Consider the following 26,650-nt stretch of genomic DNA (forward strand, 5'->3'; position numbering starts at 1 on the left):
CTCATATCTAAAATTCATTAATGCAATATTAGTTTGGGGATTTTACTAAGTTATCGTTCACAGGTTTTCACTTGCTATCTTTTATCCACATTTCAGGCAGGTGATATTTCACATGTTCTAACCATTGAAATCATTTCTCTGGTTTCTCTCCTTCAATTGATAATTGAATCAACTTGCTATTGAAAATGCTCAAAATAGTTGAATATGTATTTGTTAAATGCTAATGAAAATTTCTTTTCATTTCTGATGCAAATATTTTTAATGTTTGTTTTGTTTATTTCCAGGATGATAATATTCTGTTGCGTTTTGTTAATGACTCGGCCCGAAAAATCTACGCATTTGAAATGGCTGCTCCTCCCAGTTCTCTCGGCAGCTCTCCAACAGATAGCGTTGGAGACCTGACAGCCGTTACTTCCAGTTTTTCTGCGAAAGAGGAACTAGCTACCACCATGCAAACATGCTCATCCTCATCACCGGACATCTTTACCAACATGGACACCTTCACCCTTGACTCTTTCACCCCGCCCACTACTCCTTCAACCACCATGGCATCATCGGCTGCCTCGAATACTTCTGCCGACACTACCTATGCCACTAGCTTCGCAAACAAGGTGACGACCACTTCATGTAAGTTGAAAACCCCTCTTTCTGCCGAAGTCGAATCGTCAGGATCAACAATACCCACACCGACAGACGAGATAGCTTCAGGGACCAGCAAATGTTTTTCTTCCTCATCATCGTCTGTCCTTCCCGATTCGGCCATGAAAGAAGATTCAGATTTGTGCGATTCTTCCATCACATCACAACAGCAACAGCAGTCGTCTCGTTCCAAATCTGAGGTGAACCTCACTAACTCTCCCAACATGTGGGATTGGCCTCCACCCATGACTGACTCCTCTAGTGTGGCCATTCCAATGCCGTGGGAGCCGAACCTGGACACGTGTGACCAACCACAGCAGCAAGCTGTTGTATCTAGCAGCAGTTTGCCTCCAATGGCTGAACACTGGCGGTCCTGTGCCATTTGTCTTGAAGAGCTACTCGACACTGGTCTTATGGTGCACGCATCATGTGGTGGCACATTTTGCCACAGTTGCCTCGAGGTAAGATTCGTGCAAATGAAAAGTGGTTTTGCAACCCGATTATTTGCCACATTGTTTTATTTGATGGGGCCCCTATCCGATCTATCTCTACCTGCTGTTGTCCGGAATTAGGTTTATATTTTTTAGTAATCTAATTTATAAAATTCACTGTCTGTCTGTCTTCATATTTTCAAACTCTATCTCTTCTGAAACTAAAAGTCGCAGAGCGGCGCTAGGGTCCTCAAATGATTGGATTTTTTATGGGCTGTTCTTTTATGGGTCTTTAGCCCCATTAAAATAGTTTTTAAGGGATCAAAAATGGGTCCAGATTGAAAAAATTGTCATAGAATTTGGGCATTCATCTTAATTTATTTTTAATCATAACTTTTAAGTTACGTTGTTACAGTAGTAACGTGATCAACTTTGAATGCTACAGTTTTGCTTTCAGTTTCGATTCTAGCTGATGGCACCCAAATACTTTTTTTTTTTACTTTTGAAATCACGACTCTATGATAATAAAGTACAAAATCTGGACAAATTAAAATATCATATATAAGCATATTTTACGACCGGACAAAGTCAGGCCCCGCTTGTAATTTATGACTGCAACACAAAAATAAGATTTTATCTCCTTAATGAATAGTTACTTCCCTTAAAGTGGTGTTATTTTGAAAATTATTTTGGTCAGATAAAATAATTTTGCTGCCGAAGATGAAAATACAAAAATAAAAAATCTGTATATTGTATACATTTTTGATTGAAAGAAAATATTATATTCCAAAAATCACATAAATTGATCAAGTGTTTTTTTTATAAAGAAAATTTTGAAGCAATTGATGGGTATATGTAGGCATACAAGGCTGAAAAAAAGGAAATCTCGCAAGTTTCAATTATGTGGAATTATCTCCCTTGTTTATGGAGATCGTTTTCAAAATAGCCTCGCTAGACACTTGTTCCATGTTTAGCCATGAAAATTTGATTTTATTTAAAAATAAACCTATTTTATTAATTTATGCAATATATTTTGTTTCCATCATATAAATTTTTCACCACTTTTTTTTTCATATGGAACAACATCATAATTTCTCAAATGAATCCAATCGAATTATGTTTTATTTCCTTACTAAGAACATATACTAACAGTGCAAGAAAACTAAACTAGAATCAAACATTGGTTTTGTAGGACAATAACTGAATCGTAGATAGAATATCTCTTGACAGTTTTGTCTAATCTGAAATATTTCTCTCTCCATCTTTGACCTAAGAATATATAAACTTTGTAAATTTATAGAAATAAATGGTGCAACAATTTTTATTTTCACAAAATTATTTCATGTTATTTCATAACTCTCTCCCTCGTGAAAAAACAAAATTAAAGGAAAATCTTTATAGTGTATGTACCCGTGACAGAAAGAAAATGTCATACACCAAAAATCACATGAATTGATCAAATAATTTTATTTTTTATAAAGAAAATGATTTTAAGCGAGTAATGGGAGTTTGTAGACATTATGATGTACAAGGCTAATTTGAAACTCTTTTTGGTGAGCTATTTTAAGGGAAAGTCAATCAGTGATGAATTTGAGTAGTTCCAATGCCATTCACTCCCCATGTAAAAAAAAAAAAAAAAAAAAAAAAAAAAAAAATGATTTCCTAAAATTTTGAAGTTTGAATTATTGGAATTATCTCCCTTGTCCTTTAAACTATTTGCAAGATATATTATTCTTTATGAATAATATTTGAAATTTTTTATTTTATTGTAAAATATTAATTTGCTTTTCTTTTTATTTTAGATGTCCCTTAAACATCACAGCGTTTTTTCTTATACTTGTCCGGTAAGTTTTTTTTTTTTCTTCTGTCATTTGTCATAATCAAATTCAATTTATTTTACTTTGATGTTTTAAAATTTTTAGCTATTTTGTCTTCATGAATGTTTCGCATAAACTGAGGATTAAAGAATTTGAGAATGAGACAAGTTGAAAACGGATCAGTCAGTAATGATTGAAGTGTGTGGGCAAAAAGAGAATTAGCTAGGAGTCCTTTTAGACTTTTAGACAATGAGAATTAACTGAAGTTAGTCAAACTGGATAGCCAGTAGAAAATGGAAGAAATCACTAGTTACATAATGATATCAGACATTTTTTTTTTTAATTCTCCAAAACACATGCTATACAACTACAGATGCTTGTGTTTTTATTCCTTTGTTTTTTTTATCTTGGATGATCTTAGTTTCACACACACACTATTATATGTTCATTATGATTACATCTTACAAAATAATAAAAAATGAGGTTGCATTTTCAACTCCATATTTTAAAAAGGAAAAAATCCTTATGGGACAAAACTATTGAAGAGAGGCTTACCATTTTCAGATGCTAGCTATTTTTTGAGCTTCGCACAAGAGGAGTATTTTGTCACTAAGCCTGAGAATAGAAGACTTTCGCTTTTGTTTCTGTACAGAACAACAGTGGCTGTGAAAGATAAGCAGCTATGTAGATGATCGTATAAAGACCAAACCTGAGGATGAGGTATATTTTATTAGTGACTAATTATAAAAGTAGCTGTAACCCTAACTCCTTTGTTACAACTGTGCCATATTTTCTGACTCCCCCCTTTGCCACACCTGTGGTATATTTTCTGATCCCCCCCTTTGCCACACCTGTGGCATATTTTCTGACCCCCCCTTGTCACAACTGTGCCATATTTTCTGACCCCCCTTGTCACAACTGTGCCATATTTTCTGACCCCCCTCCTTTGTCACAACTGTGCCATATTTTCTGACCCCCCCTTTGTCACAACTGTGCCATATTTTCTGACCCCCCCCCCTTTGTCACAACTGTGCCATATTTTCTGACCCCCCCCTTTGTCACAACTGTGCCATATTTTCTGATCCCCCCTTGTCACAACTGTGCCATATTTTCTGATCCCCCCTTGTCACAACTGTGCCATATTTTCTGATCCCCCCTTGTCACAACTGTGCCATATTTTCTGATCTCCCCTTGTCACAACTGTGCCATATTTTCTGCCCCCCCCCCTTGTCACAACTGTGTGTAAGAAATTCTCTTACTCGTTTTTGCCTATGGCAGAATGAAAGACTCAGAAAAGCAACAAAGGCTCACCTTAAATCCAAGAATAATTTTATTTACAAAAGGGTAAAAGAGGAGTCCATATTGCAAAAGAGTGCCCTCTTTAGCTTCTGCCAAATGGCGGGTAGATCTTGCCTTGAAAGGCGAAGGTAGTTGTAGTTCATGCCTTGAAAGGCGAAGGTAGTTTTCTTCTTGTTGAAGATGCTGGTAGAATCGGCCGCTCGTAGAATTGGTTGAGGGTTCTCGAAATCCTTCCAGACTGTCGATACGAACAACGCACTTTGCGATCGATGTTCATAAAATAATATGCCCCCTTGCGGGCAATGATAATGAAGTAATTATTCCGTAGAACATTTTAGCCTCTGGCTAGTATCCACATTTAAATGAACGGAGAAATAAATGGGGTAGAACCATGCCTTAGTTCACCAGGCAAAGAGCGAGATTACGCGTGTCTGCTTTGTTGGACGTCATGTTGAAATCTGTTTTTTGAAACACAAAATTCCCGCCACTTCTGCATCCTCCGCAGCAACTGAATCAACGCAATACCATTGGTTGAAATAATCGCGTGATTGTAAATCACGCGGTTATCGCCCTTGCATTCTGAAATTTCTAACATGTGCCATATCTTCTGACTCCATTTGCCACAACTGTGCCATATTTTCTTTTTTGTTAATACTTTTATCTTGAATGTTTCCTTATTTTTTTCTATTATTTAGGTATGTCTTGCATTTGCTAATCCCTCAGTAGAATTTGTTCCCCTGGCTGATCCAGACAGCAAAAGATTAAGAACTAGGTAATGTATTTGTTTAATCCTTAACTGATTAAGAAAAAAAAAAGTTTTTTCTTAAAACATTTTGGTTATTCAGTATTTTCTTACTTTGTCTGTTTTATTATGCATCAAAACTACCACTTCAGTACTGCCAATACAATCCTATATCTGTATAAAAGCCAAGTATGTCCTAAAATAGAGTACTGTTGCCTCATCTGGGCAGAAGCTGTTTGGTGGGCCCTATCCTGTTTTCGAAATCTATTAGGTGATGTCCTTTTCTCTTAATTGCATTTCTCTTTCCCACAGAAGAGACGTTGCGAGCCTGTCTCTGCTCGTTATTTTAATGGCAAATGCTCAACTTAACTTTAATCTATGGTTCACCCTTGCCAATTTTTCACAAAATAATTTGACTAGCTACAACCACTATCAACAATTTCTCCCACTGCCTAAATCTAAACACACATTTCATGAACAAAACTTCTTTCCTAGAATTGCCCGCCTCTGAAACACTGTTCTGCTGGCCTGCTTCCCAATTGAATACAACATAGTAACCTTCAAATCCAATGTAAACAAGTTCTTGTTGAGCTGTCGCCATAAATAATGAAATTCTATCATTTTACACTATTAATAATCACTGCACTGTCTTGCATCAATTAACCCTTATCCTCGTGTGGCCTTTGGGCCTTGATAAGTGGTGACTCCCAAGTAAAAACAAAAAATGGAATTTTGCCTAAATCATTAGAGCCTTTCATGGATATGAGCTCTCCACTTTTCTTTTAAATAAGAAAAAAAACGGTTCTTGTCCAGAAATTTTTGCGTAAAACGGTTCTTGTCCAGAAATTTTTGCGTAAAACAGTTCTTGTCCAGAAATTTAATCAAAAAAGGTAATTGGTTTTAAGATAAAAAAAATTGCAATTTCTTATCAAAATTGTGTTGAAATGTCTGAATTATGAGAGGATCTATATGACATCACAATGTATTGACCATTTATCTTTGTAATCTTGATAATACGTTATCAACCAATGTTAAAAAATATAGCAGTAATACCCGATCTTGGTCGGGGGTTGATTTAATGCCATTTTTACGCTTATTGTCTGTATCTTTGGTAAATTCAGTATTTTTTTTTTTGTAATCCTAAAATTATTTTAGTAAATTTTGGTTATATTGACACCTTACTGACCAATGTAGCTTCCACATAGTGAATACAACGTGCCACCAATAATCTGATTTCATTGATTTTCCCCTTAGCAGCTATTCTTCCTGCTGAAAACCAACTACTTTAGCAAGGTTTTGGGAGCAATGATTTTTTTAACTGCATGCGAAAGAAACCACAGGATCAACATCGACTATCAATTCGTTGTAAGAATTTATGTGGTTGTAACTGGATAGTTCTACAATTAGTCAACTATGGCAAAAAATTCCTTACTTTATGTTGCCGAGCATACTACTTGTGCTTGGTTGTTGAGGCCTGTGTTTTGTTAAGCCGACATCTAAGGAAACTCTGAATCACATTTTCACAAAATATGTGTGTAGACTGTTCTGCAATTTCTTTAGGATCAGTTGCTTGTTCAATGGACGGTCAAAAACAGAAACATAATTTACTGTTGCACTGCTAAAATTTTATTCCACAGCCAACACAATTGTTTAGGGTTGCTCATAATGAATCTAATTTTGCAGAGTTGGCAACCGAATAAAGACGAAAGGATTATAAGGACTGAATGCTTCTGAATATATTTAAGGGCAATCTAGGTTTTGCCAAATTCACATTTTTACTCTGTTTAATCGGTTTCAATTTCCCTTTCTCCTAAAGATTAATGTGTAAATACATGAAACTGTTTTCATTTTGTTACAAAAAAAAAAAGAACTTCAGGTTAGTGAACTCTGTACTGTGTGCTGGCAAAGTTTAAGAAAGAATAAACATGGTTAAGAGAGGAGAAATATAGGTGTAAAATTGTTGAGAAATTATAAAACCTTTTTAAGAACATTTTTAGCAAGTGTTTTTGGAGAAAACATAAATAGTTTGGATTGTGAGCCCACATGTGAGACAGCTACATAGAGCTGACTGTGATAAAAACATTGCTCCTGTGAATGAATGCCTGCAACGTCAAAGGTGTGGCTCTGATTTGTTGATGGACATAGCAAAGCACAGTTTCACAGGGAACTGCAATCGCTTAAAGTAGATGTCCAGGTCTGGATTTGATAGATATAGGGGTAGCATCGGAATTAGCACCGTTTCTCCTTTTCCGCAGTCAGTCAATATTTTGGCCTCAATAATATTGGGTGACAGGGACATCACCACGAGGCGGGTGCCGTTACATTGCTTTGGTGGTATGAGGTTACGAACGAGCATTATAGGAGCTCCAATCTTAAGTCAAAGCATGTGGGGTGGCAGGCCAGGTGCTTCTAGGGAGTTTAGCAACTCCGTGTAATCATCCAGATCATCAGTATCAGGTGTGTGGTCAATGGACTTATAGACACGTTCCTCTCCCGGGATAAGTTCCAAAAGCTTGTGATTAACGGCATTGATGGAGGCGTTTTTTTTTTTTTTTTAGCCAGAATCCGTCTTGTGGCGAGCCAATCAAAGTCCCTGCAGTTTTTCTGAATGTTCTCGAAAACTGCCTGATATAATAATGTGGGTTGGCGTTTCAACATTTATGTAATCCTCACTGTTTGCGGGAGTACGTTCTTCACCAAGTTCCAGAAGTGCAGTAGAGAAATTATCAGCATCCGGGTTGCGGATAAGGTGGACATGCATATTTGTTGTGAGGTTTAAATGGTGAACTTGATCCCACAGTATCAATGATTTCAGTCATTCCTGAACAGCATCAGCGAGTGTCCCTTTTGGGACAACAGGAAGTGTTTGTCGAAAATCTCCACACAGCAGAACTGTTAATCAACCCATGATGTTGTTGCAGTTGCGTAAACCTTGAAGGCTCCTGTTCAATGCTTCTAAACGCAACTTTGTGCGCCATCGTGCATTCATCCCATTTGATGAGTTTGCATCTGCAGAACAAAACAGCTTTATCCGAATTCTTTTCGATGTTGCATGTTGGAAATTCAGTTTGTGTGTAGTTGATGGGCAATTTTAAAGCTGAATATGCTGTTCTGCCACCTGGGAGTAAAGTTACTGTGATTCCAGAGGTTGCAACAGCTATAGCGACAGCTCCACTCCATCGCACATGGCAAGTATTAATTTGGTGACAAACGTTTTTCCTGTGCCACCGGGTGCGTCCAAGAAAAATATCCCAGTATGATACTATCCATCAGTTATCAACAGTGCTCCGATTGACTATCATAATATGGTCCACATCACCTGGATGCCTGGAAAACGAGTAACCATCACATGCCATTTGTGTTGCAGTGACAAATCTGCATAGGTAGCCACAAGCACACACAGTGTTCTTTTTTACAGCATGATTGAGCTTTCTGGCCAGGACCACAGGGTCTATGAACCATCGTTGCTTTGACAATTTTGTAAAGCTGTGGGTCCAATCCAGGATTGGGAATCTCGGCTGGGATAATTTTATTGATATCAGTGGATGGAATCCATTCACAAAGCCAGATATGAACATGCAGAAGACCTCTTTTTCGCCACTCTACGGTGAATATATGGCACCTTACCCGGCCGTAGACTTCACCCATGACAATTTAAGCCAGGCAATGAGATCAGGTCGATCGTAGTGTTCTTGGCTCAGAAACAGTTCATCTCATTTCTTCCCACGATGGATTGCAGGTGACGGTAATAAACAAATCAGGTCGGCTGTAATAGCAGACGTACGGCATTGCGTCTTGTGTGCGAGCGTGAATATAACTTGGCCCACCCGTGTATATGGACGGAAGAATTCTCAGTTTTCCAACAGTGTTAGGGTCAGTTCCATTTCTCACGCCATTGTGCAGATGTATGTATGAAGACAACCGAAGCTGTTTTTGGTGAAGCCAAATGTATAGGAGTCTTTCAGACTCCATTTTTGCTGCCATGTCGACTATGAATTCTTGCAGAAGGGGTCCACTCTGAAGGTCGAGAAGTCATAGTCTGCACCATAGTTCAATGCTCTGCCTAACCAAAACTCCGGTGAAGGGCATATGTTGCTGCGAGAGGCATTAAATCTCCGATTTTAGCCTGCACTCGTTGCCTTCAAGCTTCTGGTGGCTGAGATTACCGCGCGGCGGCTTTAGATGTGTTGTCTTGAGCAAGTCGTCTGACCCTCGCTTCAGTAGATTCAGCAGCTCTTGCTGAAGCTGTGGAGGCTCCTTATATATATGTGCTCCTACATGTATTCCTGTGTATATACGTGTGTATGTGCCTACATGCATATGTGTGTGTGTGTGTGCGCGTATATATAAAAAAAGAAAGAAAGTCATAAAAAAACCATAAAAATCTTCACCAAATGGACCAAAAGCCCCCTCCCCACTAATGAACATAATTCTGATTGGACTCTATTGGTGACAGAAAGTCTGAGACTGGCATTTCTCTAAAAAACACATTCAGTGTTATCAGATGTAAAATGGTCTCCAAAATAACATTTTAACCTTTCACTTAAAAACTTAATATAAAAATATCTGAAGAGAGCTGAACAAGGCTTGAAACGCGTTATAAAAATATTTTAAAATAAAAAATGATAAAAGGCTGAAAAACCCACAATTATTGATGGCTACACTCTTTTAAATATATATATATATATGTGTGTGTGTGTATGTGTGTATGTAAGTATCATAGCATCATATTTGATAGCAAGATTTGATAGCTTACTAACCCAAGACTAGATCAGAATATCTGTTTAGTCAATTAGATAGGGAAATTAGGTTTATTTCCAATTGATTTTTAACTTGTTTCATTTGATCAGTTTTATTTTTATTAGTAATATCTCAAAGGAGTGTTAAGATTAAACCCTCTTTCAGTCGCATGGCATCTTCCTGCTACTCAAATCACTGGGTTCAAATATTTAGTAAAATATATATTTCTCAATGCACCATTTAAAATAACTATAAAATAACAAAATGCATTCTTCTCTCCCTTCAGTAACAAATGATAGATATATTTTAAAAATTTTAATAATTATATAAATTAATATTTTAGAATAATTCTTTCTGTTTTTTTTGTTTTTTTTAACTGCACTTAATCAGATTTATTCCATATACATACTTTGTCATTTGTCAAAAAACAATCCAACAAATAATATCAGGCAACAAAGTACAGGCCCACTATCTATTTTTCATTACCGTTTCTGTTTTCATAATTATGGTACTGTATTAGATAAAATAAATTATCTTGATAACTTTTTTAATTCATCTTTTAAACATTTTTAAAATATTAATATGGTGAAATGAACATGTAACAGCGAGAAAGAATTCCTGTTTGTATAACTACATTAGAAATAACAAAATAAAACATAAAACCAATTATTTTATACAGGTGCCTCTGCTATATTAAAGAACCCTAAACCATAATTGAAAAAAAAAAAACTATGTATTGTGTAGGTAATTTTCAACTGAATCATTTTTTAAAATTTATTATTTATAAAGATTTCATGAGACGTCCAATCAATTTTATTGAAAAACAGATTATTTTTAATAAAGCCCCTGCTCCCCAATACCATATATGAAATCCTTAATACAATTCAGAATCGTTGCAATAAAAAAAATCAGATAAAAAAAAATCAAGCGCGCAGGCGTAATTTTTATTGAATAAACACAAAAAAATGAATCAGAATTTTTTTTTTTTTTTTTGTCGCATCATTGTCTAAAAATTTAAAAGCTTTTCTTTTACCATTTCAGAATTCTTGCTGTACCCATTGCATTTCGGTGTCTGAATAAAACTGACTCGGCCCAACTTGTTTTAGTCGGTCATCCGCACATTCTTTATCTGCCCAACAACATCAGTGGAAATGTTTTGTACTCATCCGTCGACCAAGTTGTTCCAGCCTTGCTTGAATACACCATTGTCTTCACAACAGAAGAGGTTGGCCTCAACTTTTTTCTCGTGTGTTTACTCGACCCTCTACGTCTAGACAGTATGTCATATATATATATATATATATATATATATATATATATATATATGAGCAAACAGTTGATAAAATATGTTAAAAAACACTTTGAAATGAGTTAAAAACATATTTAATCTGAAAAGGAAACACTAGATAAATGGATAGTCCTTAATCCGCGGAGTTTCGAAGAAATACTCTCCTTCTCATCAGAGGGTAGGAATTAGCAAAATGCGGGATCGGATTTTGCATGCAGAAGTATTTGATGAAACAACAAGTAAGTCAAAGATCTTACTTGAAAACAAAATAAGTTAAGCAGAGGGAATATGGTAAAGAAAAAGGTGATTACACATAAATGGATAGTCTGGAAGATAAAAAATCCAGTGACGGTAAAATCCAAATGTAAAACTTCAAGAGACTTATATATATATATATATATATATATATATATATATATATATGACTACTTCATTTAATCACATAAATTAATATACGAAGATATAATTTTATGCATAAATTTTTCAGTATTTACTTCAACAGTGCTCAATACATAGGTAAAGCTAGGTAGTAAGTTATGAAAATATATATGGCAATTAAGCTACACAGAATATTCTGTGTTTCATTCTCGTCAGAATTCGCCAGGCTTATGCCATAATACCTTATGAATTCTCACGAGAATGAAACACTGAATATTCTGTGTAGCTTAATTGCCATATATATTTTCATGACTTATATATATATAGTCTGAAAAAGCTGTGTATATTTTATAAAATAACATAAAATGAAAAGTGCAGTTTAAATTCCTAGGTATACTAAGTTCAACATTTCACATATGTAGCACTTGCATATATAAGCCAATTCATTGCTAGAAAATTTGCAATTACAAAAAGGGAATTCAAGTATATTAGAATGAAAGAAAATAAAAGTAAAACAAAAACCTTATATTAAATTGTTAAATAGAAAATGGACATCATTAGCTGTTTACCATGGGGCTGTTTAAAACAGGATAGATGTTAAATTCATGGCTCCCCAGTGGAAAATACTATTTCCCCAGTCATAAAATGTAGATACAAAATAAGTATACTAATACTATTTTAATCTCATTCTAAAGAACTATTATGTGATATGTTAGCATATAAAATTATATTGAAATAAAGACATACAATAATAATGATAAAAAACTCTAGTACTTTTGGTAATAGACAGTCACCCGAAACTCATTTTTGATACTAATGCTTGCAGACAGAAAGGGGACGGTTATTTCTTTTAGATGCTTTTAAAATGCTTCTGTGATTTGATGAGGAACCTGATATCCTGCCCATAACACGATATGACATTTTTCATTACTTTTTATTATAACATTTCTGAGATGGGATCCAATGATGTACTCTGCATTGATTGAAATGGGGAGGGGGTAAGCACAGTGATATTTATTGAAATAATTAGTAAATTTCTAATCCTATATAAATTTCTACTCCTATATAAATTTCTACCTGCCAGGAACACTTGGTTTTTCTTGTAGTGAATGAGAATCCATGTCTACGCCTGCACCAACTCTTGAACCCCTTTTATTATTTCTATTATTTTTAATTTCCATAATATTAAAATTATGAATAGAATGTAGTAAAATATATTTTAATGGATTTCTAGCACTAACACACACCTCACCTGGATAGAAATAAAATATACTGATACAAGTATCTTGGGTAATATAATTTCAGAATATGAATGGTTGAGGTCTGCGTCCAAAACCCAAGGAGGAGTTTGTGGAGAAACAATCAAACAGAGAAACTACAACTTTATATTTAGAGATTGCAGTGATTCCTTTGCTGTACAATCTTTTAGATAAAGAATGCCATTTGTCCTTCACCTGTCAAGAAACAAACCAAATTTGTAAAAATACCATAAAATTCATGTTAATAAATCATAAAAGGATTAAAAAATCCCCCCCCCCCCCCAACAATTTTTTTACTTTTTTTTTTTTTTTTTTGTCATATGTAATTTGTCTCTAATGTATGTTGTTTTATTTATTTATTTTTTATTTTATACAAATATTTCTCTTTTTTTTTTTTTTTTTTTTTTTCTTAGGGTTTACAGTGTTCTCGCTGTCCAAGTTTCAACCAGTGTCAAGGTTGTATTGTCCAGCGTATGGGCCGAATAACATTGCAGCCTGGGGACCATTTGACAGTGATGTTGAAAAAGATCTCCACTAAGCAACTTGATGAACTAATGCAGCAGTATGTCATGGATCACGAATCCATGGAAAATCTACGGCCAGATGCTCCCATGACTATTTATGATTGTTTTAGAGCTTTCATGCAAAGGTAAGAAATGTTCTAAAATTCTTATATGTATATAAAACATAATTGCCAAAATAGAATTTAAGAAACTAGTCAAGAAAGATGAATGAAATTGAGTAAAATATTAAAGAAGTACTTTATCACTATAAGAAATGTATTATGCTGGAACATAAAATCTGAAAACATAAGTTGGGGCATTCCCAGTACTAATGTAACAATAATTTGAACTAGAAAAGACATTCTTCGATAAGAATATTCTTATGGGTTTGTCTGAGGATAATGATAGAAATAATCATGCAATTGACAACTTTGCATCTGGAGAACTTCATCCAAGATCGACCTAATACTAAAGCTTATAATGCATAAAAGCCAACGATTGACAATATTTATTGATCCCCTGATTTATCGGAGAGGGACCTATGTTTTCAGTGGCATATGTCTGTTTTTCCGGATGATTGCTAGATAACCGTCCATTAGTTTTTCCTGAAATTTTACCGCAAATGGTATTTCATTAAATAAATGTGCACAGAGTAAAAGAAAATTTTTGCAAAAATTCCTGTTGCGTCCCCAGGGGCTTATAAAGAGGTCAAAAATGCCCCCAAATGGCTAAAAATGACATGTTTTGCCCCATAACTTTTGATCCATCCATTAGATTTTTCTGAAACTTGGCCAAAATGTGGAGCCCATTCTTAATATAAATCCAGTATGGGTGACCCTGGCAAAATTCTGGTTTATGTCCACAGGGACTTTCAGTGCTAGAAACGCCCCTTTTTGTGGCTCTTTTTTTCATATTTCTCAACAAAAACTTGATATGTCTGACTATATAGTGGTTTTTCATGGTGCTGAATGTCCATGTTCACTAGGATTTGCTGTTCCCAGGAGCTCAAAAAGGGTCACAAATGCCCCAAAATTGCAAAAAATGACACTTTTACCCCCCCCCCCCCAATAGATTTTTCTGAAACTAGGCTAAAATGTGAAGGCAATATTGGCCCTTCACACTTCTCACATTCATCATTTCTTCACTATTTTTTGTGGTGTCAGCACCCGAGGGGGACCACGCGCACGCAGCTTGTTTTAATTTTATTTATACAATATATATAACAGATGATAGCCATTGTAAGAACGAGTCATAAAAGACTGTTTGGATGTTCCACTGCATCTCCTTAGCTATCATTCGAGACAATGACATGTCTATCATGTCATGCCACAACATCTAAGACGTGTTTGTATTTCTCGTTTCTATGTGATGTATATATTAGTTTATATCATTTGTTTACTATTGATCTTGAAATAAATTTCTTCATTTTAAGAGAAATGTAGTTTGCTTGAAGCATTGTTACTAAACAGGTATGCGAGTTCTGTGTTCAGAGAGGCAGCTATCTTAAATTCTTCTGTTTTATGGCTCCACTTTTGCATTCTATTTAGAAGGGCAGATTCACTCCTAAAACTATCAGATATCTTCATTAAAATTTAGCTGCAAGCCCCGTTGATTTGATAAGTAAAAGGTCTTTTAAAAATAGATTTTTTTTAAAGATTTGTAACCTAAATTTTGTCTTCAAATGTTTTCTTTTATACTTTCTTTCACCATTACAGTTTTTCTGCATTGCTATTCATAAATATCCATATACATTCGTAATTTTATTTCGAACTTTTGAGACCAGGTAGTGAACCTCTAATCACTGTCTTTTCAACACAATTCTATAAGTAAGGCAATACACCATATTTTGAAAGGACAGTATATTGAAGATCTGTCGATTTGGTCTTCTTACCTAAAAGGAACCGTGGAAAGATGCAGAAAAAGAGGTAAACCACTGAGAAGATGGCATGATTTGAGAGACAGTTAATGCATAATAGATTGTATTTGGCTGAATGATGAGAAAATGTTTAAGGATGAAGAAAAACTGAGGAAAAGTTCCTTTTCCAAAAGTTTGTCATCTTGTAATGAATTTGGTCTGTAAGTATATATATATATATATATATATATATATATATATATATATATATATATATATAACAGTACAATTATAAACCAGATTCCGCCACAGCTTGCCAAATGTAGACAAAATAACATTTTCAAATTAAATTTGTCTAAGAATATTTTTCCATCAAAAAATGCCCCAAACAATTTACTTTAACTTTTATATTTTGTTAAAAATATAAATACAATATTTTAGTTCAATCAGAAAATGTTCTATAATGGATCTTGATCCTGATGACTGGCTACTTTGATTGTCGAGTCTGTTACATAGGGGCTGAACTGCTTGTAGACTGCGGAATATCCAAATTATTTGAATGAAGTTTTTTTTTTTTTTTTTTGTTTTTTGGCAGAAGAAAACTGAACCGTTCTTCAAAATGATACAAACTAACTTCAAGAAGAAAAAAAAAGTTTTTTTCTAGTAAACTATTTTCTTTTTCTCTTTCTCGCCAACAGTGAGACTTTAGATGAACACAATCCATGGTATTGTCCAAACTGCTGCAAGAATTGTCGTGCTAAGAAAACAATGACTGTTTGGAGGTATCCAGATAATTTGATTATTTACTTAAAAAGGTAAGACAACTTTTCTGATGTGTTGAATAAGAGAATGATTGCATGAGGTCATTTGGATTACCAATCTGGCTTAGGTCAGATCGGAGTAGTTTCAGGAGACTTTCCTCTCAAGCATCATTTCTTTTGTGAGGAACTGGTTTATTGAGGCACTCCTACTGGGAAATACTGACGGTCAAGGCTATTTTTGTAACTTTCCAGTATGCCTCCTTTTTGGGGAAATGGGGGTTCCCCAGTGTTAAGGCTGATCTTGTGTCACATCCAGTCATTGTTGATAAAAAAAAACCCTGTAAATGTGGTAAAATCAAATGTTTAACTTTGACCTGAAAAAAAAAAATCTCACTAGATGTTTAAAATGTATGAAATGAGACCCGTCTACTCCAGTAAATTAAATAAAAGGTTTAATTTGAAATTCTCATGAGTTTACTGACAAAACGCTCAAGTTTTGTAATGTTTACCTGCTGAATAATAATAATAATAAAATAATAAAAATGGTGATAGATGATTTCATCCTCAATGATTGCATGTGCTTGCCACTTGTGCATAAATGTAAACCATTTGAAGAATGGAGGAGTTTGTTTCAAGGGAGACGAGCTGTGCATACGTGCTATGTTGAGGTGTGATGTATTATTTAGAGCTGAGAGAGCATTGTGAAATTAATAGGTTATATGCATTAGAGCTCGGTGGAAAGGAGTATTGTCGATTTAGAAGACACAGTACAACTCAAAATTGAAAATAACAATGACAAAGAAGGTTCCTTGGACTGGCTCAAGAGAGGAGCCCTCCACCATGATCAGGAAAGGGTTATACTGGCTGCTCAAGATCAGGGATTGATGACGAATGCATTCAAGAAGATGGCAGGGATCAGTAATGACAACAAATGCAGATCAGTAATGACAACAAATGCAGATCAGTAATGACAACAAATGCAGATTCTGCCATACAGAATTAGAAAGTGTGAGTCATCTGATATCAAGTTGCAACGTTCTTTTGGGGGATGGCTACTACACAGTAAGACATGATGGAGTATGTAAGTAACTTCACTGGACCATCTGTAAAAAATTAAACATCCAATGTAGCAGCAAGTCCTGGGAACATCAACCTGAAAGAACAGTTGGAAATGACTTATATACCATACATTACAATCATGTAATCCCTACAGCCACCTACCTTAAAAATGCTGCTGTGAAACCCGACTTATATGGAATAAGTCAGAGCGAGTGGCAAACTTGGTTGAAGTGAGTGTCCATAATGATGGAGGTCTGAACAGAGCTGAAAGAGAGAAACAGACTAAATATCAAAATCTCATGTATGGTATGAAAATAAACTAGAATCTTAGAGAGATATCAATCATACCAGTTATTATAGGTGCCACAGGGCTTATGAAGAAGTCCTACCTAACTAATATTCTTGGTGAACCAAGTGCAAAAGAAATTCAGATAATTGCACTTAAGGGAACAACGAGGATACTAAAAAGAGCTCTCGGTTGGTTTCAATAAAAACAGGACTGTTGGCAGCTGGTTTGGCTGTCCCATACCCAGCATTACAATCTTCAAAGAAAGAAAATGAAAAAAAAAAAAAATAACAATGACTAAAATGAGGACAACAAATCAAAAAAGTTATGTATGCTGGATGATTCAACAAAATGGACACACACTTTGAATTGTTGTTAAGTAGGTGTTTGTTAAACCTGGTTTAATTTTCATCATGATTAGGATTTACAAACATTATATTGCCACTTAATTATTTCGGATTTTTTGACTTGAGGATTGATGATTTGGATTTTTTTTTTTTTTTTTCAGATTTGTCTTTCATGAATTGACGAGTACAAAAATTGATAATTTGGTCTCTTTCCCATTAGACAATTTGGATGTGAAGGAATTTAGTTCTGGACCACGAAAAACACATTTACATTACGATTTACACAGCATCGTTTGTCATTTTGGAGGTAAGGGTTACTCACACACTCGCTCGACTTGTGGGTTATCTCCCTTTTAGTTTTTTAACTTTCTGAAATACTCGTGTATTTAAAAAAAAATTTTTTTTTTATTGCTGCCTTTCAACAATATTATTTCTTTTACTCTCTCATTATGATTTGTAAAATACTTGTGTTTTTCTTACTGTTCACTTGTCTGTCATTTATTCCATTAGTCTTCTGATTTTATCAAAATGAAACAATTTTTCATGTTACGCAGGAAACTTTTTGGGAGAAATTTGATGCTTGTATAGAACAGTGATGCTTAAAACCAATGCTTTCTGGTGAAAACATTATGTACTTAGATGTCATATTGAAATTAACATAAATTATAAAAATTGTGAAAAATGATCCTGTAGGAAAATAATTACAAGGAAAAATAAAATTTATCAAGTTTTTAGTTTTATTCTGTTTTAATGTTAGTTTGCAATATCCAAGGGAGGTAACTGTAATCTATCATTTTGATCTAATAATTACAATCCACCATTTTTAAACAAAATGTTAGAACATTATTGTGGTTGAGTTTTTGCTAAAAATACATCTAGTACATGTACTGAAACATTTTTCATAATTTTTGGAATTTATATTTATTTTAACATAACATACAAATAATTCCCCCCACTCTTTATCTGTGCCTAAACCTAAACGTAGATTCCATGAACAAAGCTTCTTTCTTAGAACTGCACGCCTGTGGAATTGTCTTCCGTTTTCCTGCTTTCCGGCTGACTACAATATGGTTGTCTTCAAGTCTAACGTAAATAAGTTCTTGATGAGCCGTTCCATATAAGTTATCAAATTTACCAAATTTTCATTACTAATGATTATTATATTGTCCAATTTCTACTGTACACTCTTTAACCCTTATCCTTGAGTAGCCTCTTGGCCTTGATAATGTGGTGATACCTATGTAAAAAAAAAAATTAAAAAAAAAAACATGTAAGTATGTAATAATGTTTCCACCTGAAATGCGTTAGTTTAAAACGTCATTATTCTACACGAGCACCAGAAATTGTCTTCAAATGGTAATCTTTAGAATGTGAGCTCGAATTTTTAGCAGAATTTTTTTTAATTCCCAAATATCTTAGTTCTGCGGACTCCCTGCAGCCTTACTTTCTTGTCACTATTTGTCTGATTTTTTTTTCCTCTCCAGTTTTCTATCTTGTTTTGTTTTGTCCTTTCTTCCTCTTTTTCTCTTTCTTTCTTATCTTGCCTTTCTCTTCTCTTATGCCGGTTATCTCAGAAAGCCTGACAATATTTATTTTACTCTGAACATTAAGCCTTCAAACAATTCATACTAGCTTTAGGGGAGCTTGTTTTTTTTTTTTTTTTTTCTTCATGGACTGACTTCCCTGTCTCACTTGTCCCTCAATATAAAATTTTTTAAAATGAAAGCTAATATTTGTTTTTAAATAACAAGTGTTTACAATTATGTATAAAAAAAGCTTCTGAAAGAAGTATTTTTATAAATACTTTAATTTAAAAAATTATTTTTATTATTCATTACAAAACTGTTTCCGTTTTTTATTGCTCATGACCCATGTTTTCTCTTTGTATTGTTTAAGATGAAAAAAAAGTGTTAAAATCTTTTTTTCCCAATTGCTATATGATACTAAAATGATTTAACTCCAAAACATTTATCATGTCATAATCTTTATACATATCGAATATGACTTACTGTATATTTTGGTATCTAAGACGACTCTTAAATTTAAAAAATCATCTTTAAAAACAATATTTCATAAGATACCGGGTGTTACAATCTCTAGTCTAGGCTAAACAAACATGGTTTCGTGATTTAGAGCAGTTCTTTTATACAACTAACATATGATAAATTTATTTGCTCCAATTTTGTACCTCATCTTATTTGACGGTCACCTTATATGTCGAAATGTACAGTATTTTATTTGTTGTTTTGTGAAGCTAGTTAGACCATCAATCTCAACATTTGCGGAAAACACCTCTTTTGAAAATAAATCTACCCACGTATTAAAAAAACTAACACAGATTTGTATGAAATTTAGAACATCGACACGAAAGGAGTTTAATTTATTTTGTAAAGGAGAAAAAGTCTCCCCGGTCTTTAGGAATAAATATATCCAACTCCTGGATGGATTATGAGATTTGGATAATAGACATTATAGGTAGTATAAATGAACTACATTTTAATTTTAAGTGGACAAAGGGAGCAAAACCTGTTCTTAGAAAAAAAATCTACCCACAAGTTACTCTTTTAGTTCTTATGATGTTTCATGGGCTGTTATCTCTCCCTCTAATTGGAGCTATGCCGAGTAACATTACTAGTCTCATTATAACGTAAAGAAATAAACTTCATAATGTAATTTATGTATTTTTTTTTTGTTTTCTTTATCAACCAGGTTCTAATTCCGGCCACTACACTTGCTATGCAAAGCATCCTAAAGAAAATGTTTGGTACTATTATAATGATGAGACAGTTTGTCAACAAGGACCGAGAGATGACCATATAAGTAGTGCTTATGTTCTCTTCTATGTACGGCAAGGTAAGAAAACAAACGTTGGCTTTCCAAATAGTCATTCCACACTGTGTTAAACATGTGTTAGACGATGATTGGCAAGATTTCATTCTGAAATAAGTTTTACTTCTAACTAATAGTTAACCCTTTACTGATAGAACCCTTTCCAAGCATACAGCAACAAACAATAACAAAACCAGCGGATGAAAAAAAAAAAAACAATTCTTGTAAAATACTAAATTTTCGTTGGTTGAATATTTAAATTTAAATTTGTTATTCACATCCCTCCGACCAATCAGAAATAATCACACTGAGAGTTGATCACTAAGTAAATATACCCGCATATATAGTCCAGGATGTGCAGCATAATGATGTTGGCATACAGGTTCTCATTAGATCACCAAAGTTAAGCAATTTCGTCAAATTGATAGACTACAGTTACCTCCCCTACGGTAAAACTGCAATATTCGATAAATTTTATTTTTACTTGTAATAACTTTTATACTCGATCATTTTTCATAAATGTTTTTAATTTTTACTAATTTTCACATGACCCACAAGTATGTACTAGTGTTTTTACTTGAAATGCATCATTTTTCTTTCTTTTTTTTTCTTTTAGAAATCAACTTAATACAAACTTCCCTTTAGTTCTTTGTTAAAGGGAACTGAACTCTGCAATGACTTAAACTGACCATTTGAATTAATACTAAAAATGAGTATCGTTGAAATAAATGTGTCCATTCAATCTGCACATTGAAGATGCAGAAATGTGGTTTTGAACTTCACCGTTACATACGGGATATGCTATTTGGAGAGTGGAGCGTAACTGATGAAACTTTTAGAGATGCTTTTCAAAAATGGGAAGAAGTTAAATATATTACCCTTTTTTTTACCTGTTAGGTCCCAATTTAGCCAAGTCAGGGGCAACTTGAGAATAAGGGTTACTGATTATTTTGCAAATAACTGAACCAGTATTTAGTAATTTTGTAAATTATTTTTTTATCAGTTCTACCAGAATCGGATCCAGACCCCTACTTTAATCTATCCCACAATATTTAGTCTTATGTTGGACTTTTTATCAATAGAAATTCTGTAAAAATCGATTTTCTACTTATTTTCTATTCTTTCATATAATACAAATACATTTATACAAACTTCTTGGATGAATCCAAATCATGTAAGAATAAAGATCAATGATAGTTCTATATATGATAAAGCACTTACTTATACTGAACTTGGCGTGCAGCACTTTTCTCCTCTTTCTAGTGACCTCCCCAACTTAGGCTGTTCCGATGTTCTGGATGGGCACTTGGTACTTGCTTACAGAAATGTTGCTGCGCTAATAAAGATCTTAAATGTTGAAGGGTTCAGTCCCATCAGATTACTTATAGCCCCACATTGTCAAGATCATAAGGATGATCATCTAGCTTGGACCATCAGTTGTATCACTAAAGAGCAGAGGTCGCTTTTAAACACAAAAGCAAAAAATAATTTGATAGCTGTTTTTGATTTGTATAAAAAAACTAGCACGCTGTCTAATGTTGCCCTGTAATATGCTTAAATATGATATTTTAAGTGATGCAGGTTTCATGTTTATTATTATGGAACCAATTCTCTATCAAGTATTATTAATATATTCTACCAATATATAGTAGTGATTTCAAAAACTAAAAAAAAAAAAAAAAGACTTGGGTGCCATCAGCTAGAATTGAAACCAAAATATGTAGCACTCTAGCATTATTCGTTACCATCCAAGCTAAGTCCAGATACATACCAAAACTTATAAATGAATATTTGCACATGCGTAGAAGATGCACGTTTAGTAGACTTAACGTTTGCCAAGTAGCAATTTTTCAATTTTTACCGCCATAGCAGCTATTTTTAACCAGCTAAAAACCTAATCAATTTTGTTCTACAGGGTAGAATTTCCTATGCATTGAGTTTCAAATTTGTAACAGAGTAGCTTGGTAGAGACAGTTACACATTTACTCTAAATGCAACCCCAAATGCTACAAGGTAGAAAATATACACAAATAGAGCTGTGCGTAAGAGTGAAATGAAACTAATCCTCAAAAATAAGAAAAGAAAACACAAAAAACAAACAGTGAATTAATAAAAGTTCGTTTTTAAAGGAATATGCAAATAAGTTATCATTTTTAAAGTTGCTAACTAACTAAGTATATGAGGAAGTTGTATTTTCTTTTCAGATAGAAAAGTGAATACAACTTCCTTAATAGAAAAGTGGGCTTTTAATATCTATGCCAGTGCAACAAATAATTCAACTTTTCTAATTAAAGTGTTTTTAGACTGGCTTGGTTTTTAAGTTCTAGGTAATTTTTGTTTGGCAATATTCATCTTAAGTTCAGAATCTGTCTCTTAGTGATATGAATTTCGATGACAAGCAGAATGGAGTCACTTGGCCACAGAATACAGTAGATTATATTGTGTTAAGAATTGAACAAGGCAATTCAGTACTGCCCGCTCCTTTTCAAACTTACTATCTGTTGTCTCAAGAGGGGAAGATTCCCTCTCATTTCGTTAAATTATTTCTTTCTCTCATTTTTGTCCCAGGAAAGAGAAGGCTCTCCCCTCTCTCACTGTCTCGATTATTTCATCATCTGTCTCTTTCTCAGTGAAATGGAATTTGTCTTAGTTTTTCCAAACTCTGTGAAAAATATCGGTCAACACTGTCTACTGACCCCAAATGACTTATGCCAGTTACAAGGCCAACCAACTTATCAAGCAAATTTTATTTGAATAATGAGAAAAAAAAATCCTACTTACATGATGCAAGTTTGTTTTTTTTCTTTCAGAAACCCAAAGTTTTGTATCAACCCTTTCTTGATTTAGCATTTCATTAATAAATATTGTCACAGTGAGACAATAATGCCACAATTTAATGTGTAAGAATTGTTCTCAAAATATACAAAGTGCCTTAAATAAGTTTCCAGACTTTTTTGTACAGGCATTTAAAATTGTCATAGACTCTTGAAAATTTAGTATATTATTGCTATACATCTTATGAGATGGATGACTAATTTTTATGATTTCCGGTTCAAATGAACAGCTACAGTAGGAATTGGAATACACCCTACTAAAGCCTGATTGTTACAGCTGGTGAATTTTAAAAATGTAATCTGGACGTGAGGACACTTTAGAAGAACGATATGCAATAAGATTGTTTTAAACTTGCGAAAAATGCTACAGAACGTATGGAATGCTTCAGACTACTTTGGGACTATCTTTCTGAATCGAGCATCAGCTTTTGAGTGACATAAGAGATTCAAGAAAGGCAAGGAGTCTGTGAGGGATGATGAGGTGAGGGAAGTCAGAACACCAGAGTTGATTGGCCAAATAAATAATTTCATGGATAAAGCCTGTCGTGTGTCTATAGCGACAACAAGTACACAGTTGATATCGGTATGGGAACTGTGCACACAGTTATTTGCGAGGAACTGGAGATGTGGAAGATTTGTGGGAAGTTTGTCCTAATGCATCGGTCCACAACTCTCTCCTAGTCACAGACTATTTGACCAAAATGGGTATCAATACAGTTCATCCCCTTCCTTATAGTTCAGACCTTGCTCCTTGTGATTTTTGGCTATTCCCTAAGCTCAAGGAAAACCTTAGAGGCTTTTATGAGATAATTGAGGAAATGAAAGAGGCTGTGACGAGGATTATTGACATGCTCGCATAAGAGGACTTCTATGAGGTCTTCCAGAAGTTGTTGGAATGGTACAACAAGTGCATTGCAGCCGGAGGAGATTACTTTGAAGGGGACTAGAGTTTCATGTGTATACTATCAATAAAAGTGCCGAAAAAAGTTTGGAAACTTATTTAAGGAACTTTGTATATTGTAATAAATTGTGCACAGTGATTCCTTTTACGGCGAGTTTTACACTTACATTGAATTTTTCAAGCGTTTGTATGTTGTAAAAATAAATCAACCCACCAACAAAACTGTCTGTTGTCAAATTAAAGATGCATCTACGTACAAACTTTTATGAGTACATCTATAATTCTACTGGTTTGACATTAAATGACCTAATGAGGTTATGACCTAAAACAAACCAAATAACACTGCTTCAGTGATATATTTGATGTTTTTTTTTTTATATATACACATTTCAATTAAGCTAGAGTTTTTATTTTTTATTTTTTTTTGCTAATATATGTATCCTATTTGAAGTTTTCTTTTACTAATCTTCATTTGGCCAATCTGAATTTCCATAACATTCTGCTCTAGCGCATTAAACATCCATCATTTCATTATTCTATAATTTCTCTTCATGCAACACATGTCCTCAACTCTCACTGGCCAGGTTTTACTTCTTTATATCATCACAATATATACACATTTCTAGACTCTCTCCGTGATCAACGGTGATAATGCTTTGCTCGTTAGTAAAACCAGAATTTCCATTAACTTCAACTCTTATGATCATACTAGCACCAGCCCCAACGATATTACCATGATTAAAAAAAAACATCTAAACAACCTCAATAGCTTGTGTGTGTATCTAGAAATTAGATTATGAGAATAGAAAATAAACCTTCATTTTACTTTTGCAGCCTCGTAACTCTCACTTCTCTTATTTTGTTGTTTAGTCTGTACATTCCATGAGCAATGTTTCTGACAAAGGGATAAGAATTGCTGTTTTTTTTTTTTTAGATTTGAATCTATCCATCTAACACTTATCGTTGGCTAATTTTGACTTTGAAGTGTTTATTTTTGGTTTGTTTTTTTAATATAGCTTCTAACATTAAGTGGCTTCATGCCTTGTCTGGAGCAATTTTCAGTAAAAATAAAAAATAAAATATGGATATTGTATGAATAATCAATAGCCCCAAACTAAGTTATAAGTTCTATTTTTCTGTTTGCCTTAATTTCTTTGTATGCACTTCCGATTGCCTTGCAATGATTTCTTTGCTAACCAGGTAGTGCTGGCATTGTTTTCTTTTTCGTTCTTCAGGTACTGATGTTTCCTTCCAAATTCCTGATAAATCCACTTACCAATTTGTGGATCAGGACCTCAACAACAGACGAACCACTTCCGACAATGCAACCCCGAGTGAGCTGCTCAACTCTCCATATTCCAAACCACATGAGCAGTCGATGGCCTTAGTACTATATCAGCCGCCACCACTTCCTGCACAAACCTTCACAGCCACTCCATCGTCTCCACTGCCATCATCATCATCATCAGCTTTGGCATCCTCATTATCATTGTCGTCATCCTGCCGGGAAGTTGTTGAATCTTCAGACTGTAGAGAGCCAAGTTTTAATGAGGCTGCTGCAGAATCTATAACCACTGCCTCCCACGAACAAGTGGAGCCCGACAGCACCTATGATTTCTATTCTTAACTTTCTCTAATTTTTTTAAATTTTTTTTCCTAATTGCCTGACAGGGTTTTCTGTTCTAGATGGACTTTCTGCGAGTGCAAAGGTCAGGCTTAAAAGATGGACTGATTGAGACGAATATTGGAATGTCTCTCCCCATCCCTTCACGTATACACAATAAAGAGGATTTGCTTAACTGGTCCTGATCATGAATTTTCAAACCATGCCTCTAGTATAGGATATCAGTTCAGCTTAAAGTGTGATGAGTATTTTCTTGACCCCCCCCTCCACCCCCCATCATTCATTTTTTTTAATTCTAATTTGGGTCACTAAACTAAAACTTTAATAGATTGAGTAAATAAAAACCAAACATGAAAAACGCTGGTCCGTTGGTCTTTGTTTGTAAACCCAAAGTGCACATATCTAAAACTATACCTGTGTGTGTGTGTGTAATTATATATATATATATATATGTATGTATGTATGTTTTAAAAATACAATGAAATAATATTTATTATAATTTTCATTAGTTTATAGTTATCAATATGTTATACTTGCAAAAATATATATAGCAGAGCTGATGAACATAATGTTACAACTTCTGTCATCTTCTCACGAATCAAAACATTACACTAGGTTTTGGGCTTCAAAGTGATGACTGTTAAATGTTGCTTTTGTTATGATTTAGAAGAACTCATCCACAAGAGAACGAACATTTTACTGTTATCTCTTAGACTTGATGTAATCCCGTGATCTGTAGCTTCACGTGTAAGAAGTAAGAGTAGTAGTATGAAAACATATTTATTGCAAGTAAGCTAGATAGAAATGTTCATGTCTCATTCTTAAAGGAACTGGTCAGGCCAAATGCATCGATGTATAGGTTGTGGTTGCTTATATATGCAAGTCATATTAACTCTAGCTAACTAACCAATCTAATTAATTGGCTATATTATTGATTGTCGGACTATTATTTTCAACCGTCAAGTGAGTAGAGTTAAAACTCTTTTTCAAACAAAGAGTCTAGTGGTTGTCAGGCCCTTTATTTGACATGTTTTAACTATTCAAATAATAGCTTGAGA

The 26,650-nt window shown here is 34.2% G+C and overlaps 1 protein-coding gene across 2 annotated transcripts in view; it reads left to right on the top strand.

Moving 5' to 3' along the window:
* Positions 1 to 25,868, top strand: part of LOC145287897 (uncharacterized) — a 129,060-nt gene extending 103,192 nt beyond the window's left edge. For both annotated transcript variants that reach the window (XM_080135837.1, XM_080135838.1), the window contains 9 exons: positions 285 to 1,100; positions 2,873 to 2,914; positions 4,882 to 4,958; positions 10,710 to 10,893; positions 13,007 to 13,242; positions 15,650 to 15,766; positions 17,566 to 17,711; positions 20,114 to 20,257; positions 25,204 to 25,868. In XM_080135837.1, coding sequence (XP_079991963.1) covers positions 285 to 1,100; positions 2,873 to 2,914; positions 4,882 to 4,958; positions 10,710 to 10,893; positions 13,007 to 13,242; positions 15,650 to 15,766; positions 17,566 to 17,711; positions 20,114 to 20,257; positions 25,204 to 25,595 — 2,154 coding nt within the window. In that variant the 3' untranslated portion in view covers positions 25,596 to 25,868. The remainder of the gene's footprint in view (positions 1 to 284; positions 1,101 to 2,872; positions 2,915 to 4,881; positions 4,959 to 10,709; positions 10,894 to 13,006; positions 13,243 to 15,649; positions 15,767 to 17,565; positions 17,712 to 20,113; positions 20,258 to 25,203) is intronic.
* The last annotated feature ends 782 nt before the right edge of the window (positions 25,869 to 26,650 follow it).

This window comes from Euprymna scolopes, chromosome 11 (assembly GCF_053919585.1).
Source record: "Euprymna scolopes isolate OS-2025 chromosome 11, ASM5391958v1, whole genome shotgun sequence".
Classification (NCBI taxonomy): Eukaryota; Metazoa; Mollusca; class Cephalopoda; order Sepiida; family Sepiolidae; genus Euprymna; species Euprymna scolopes.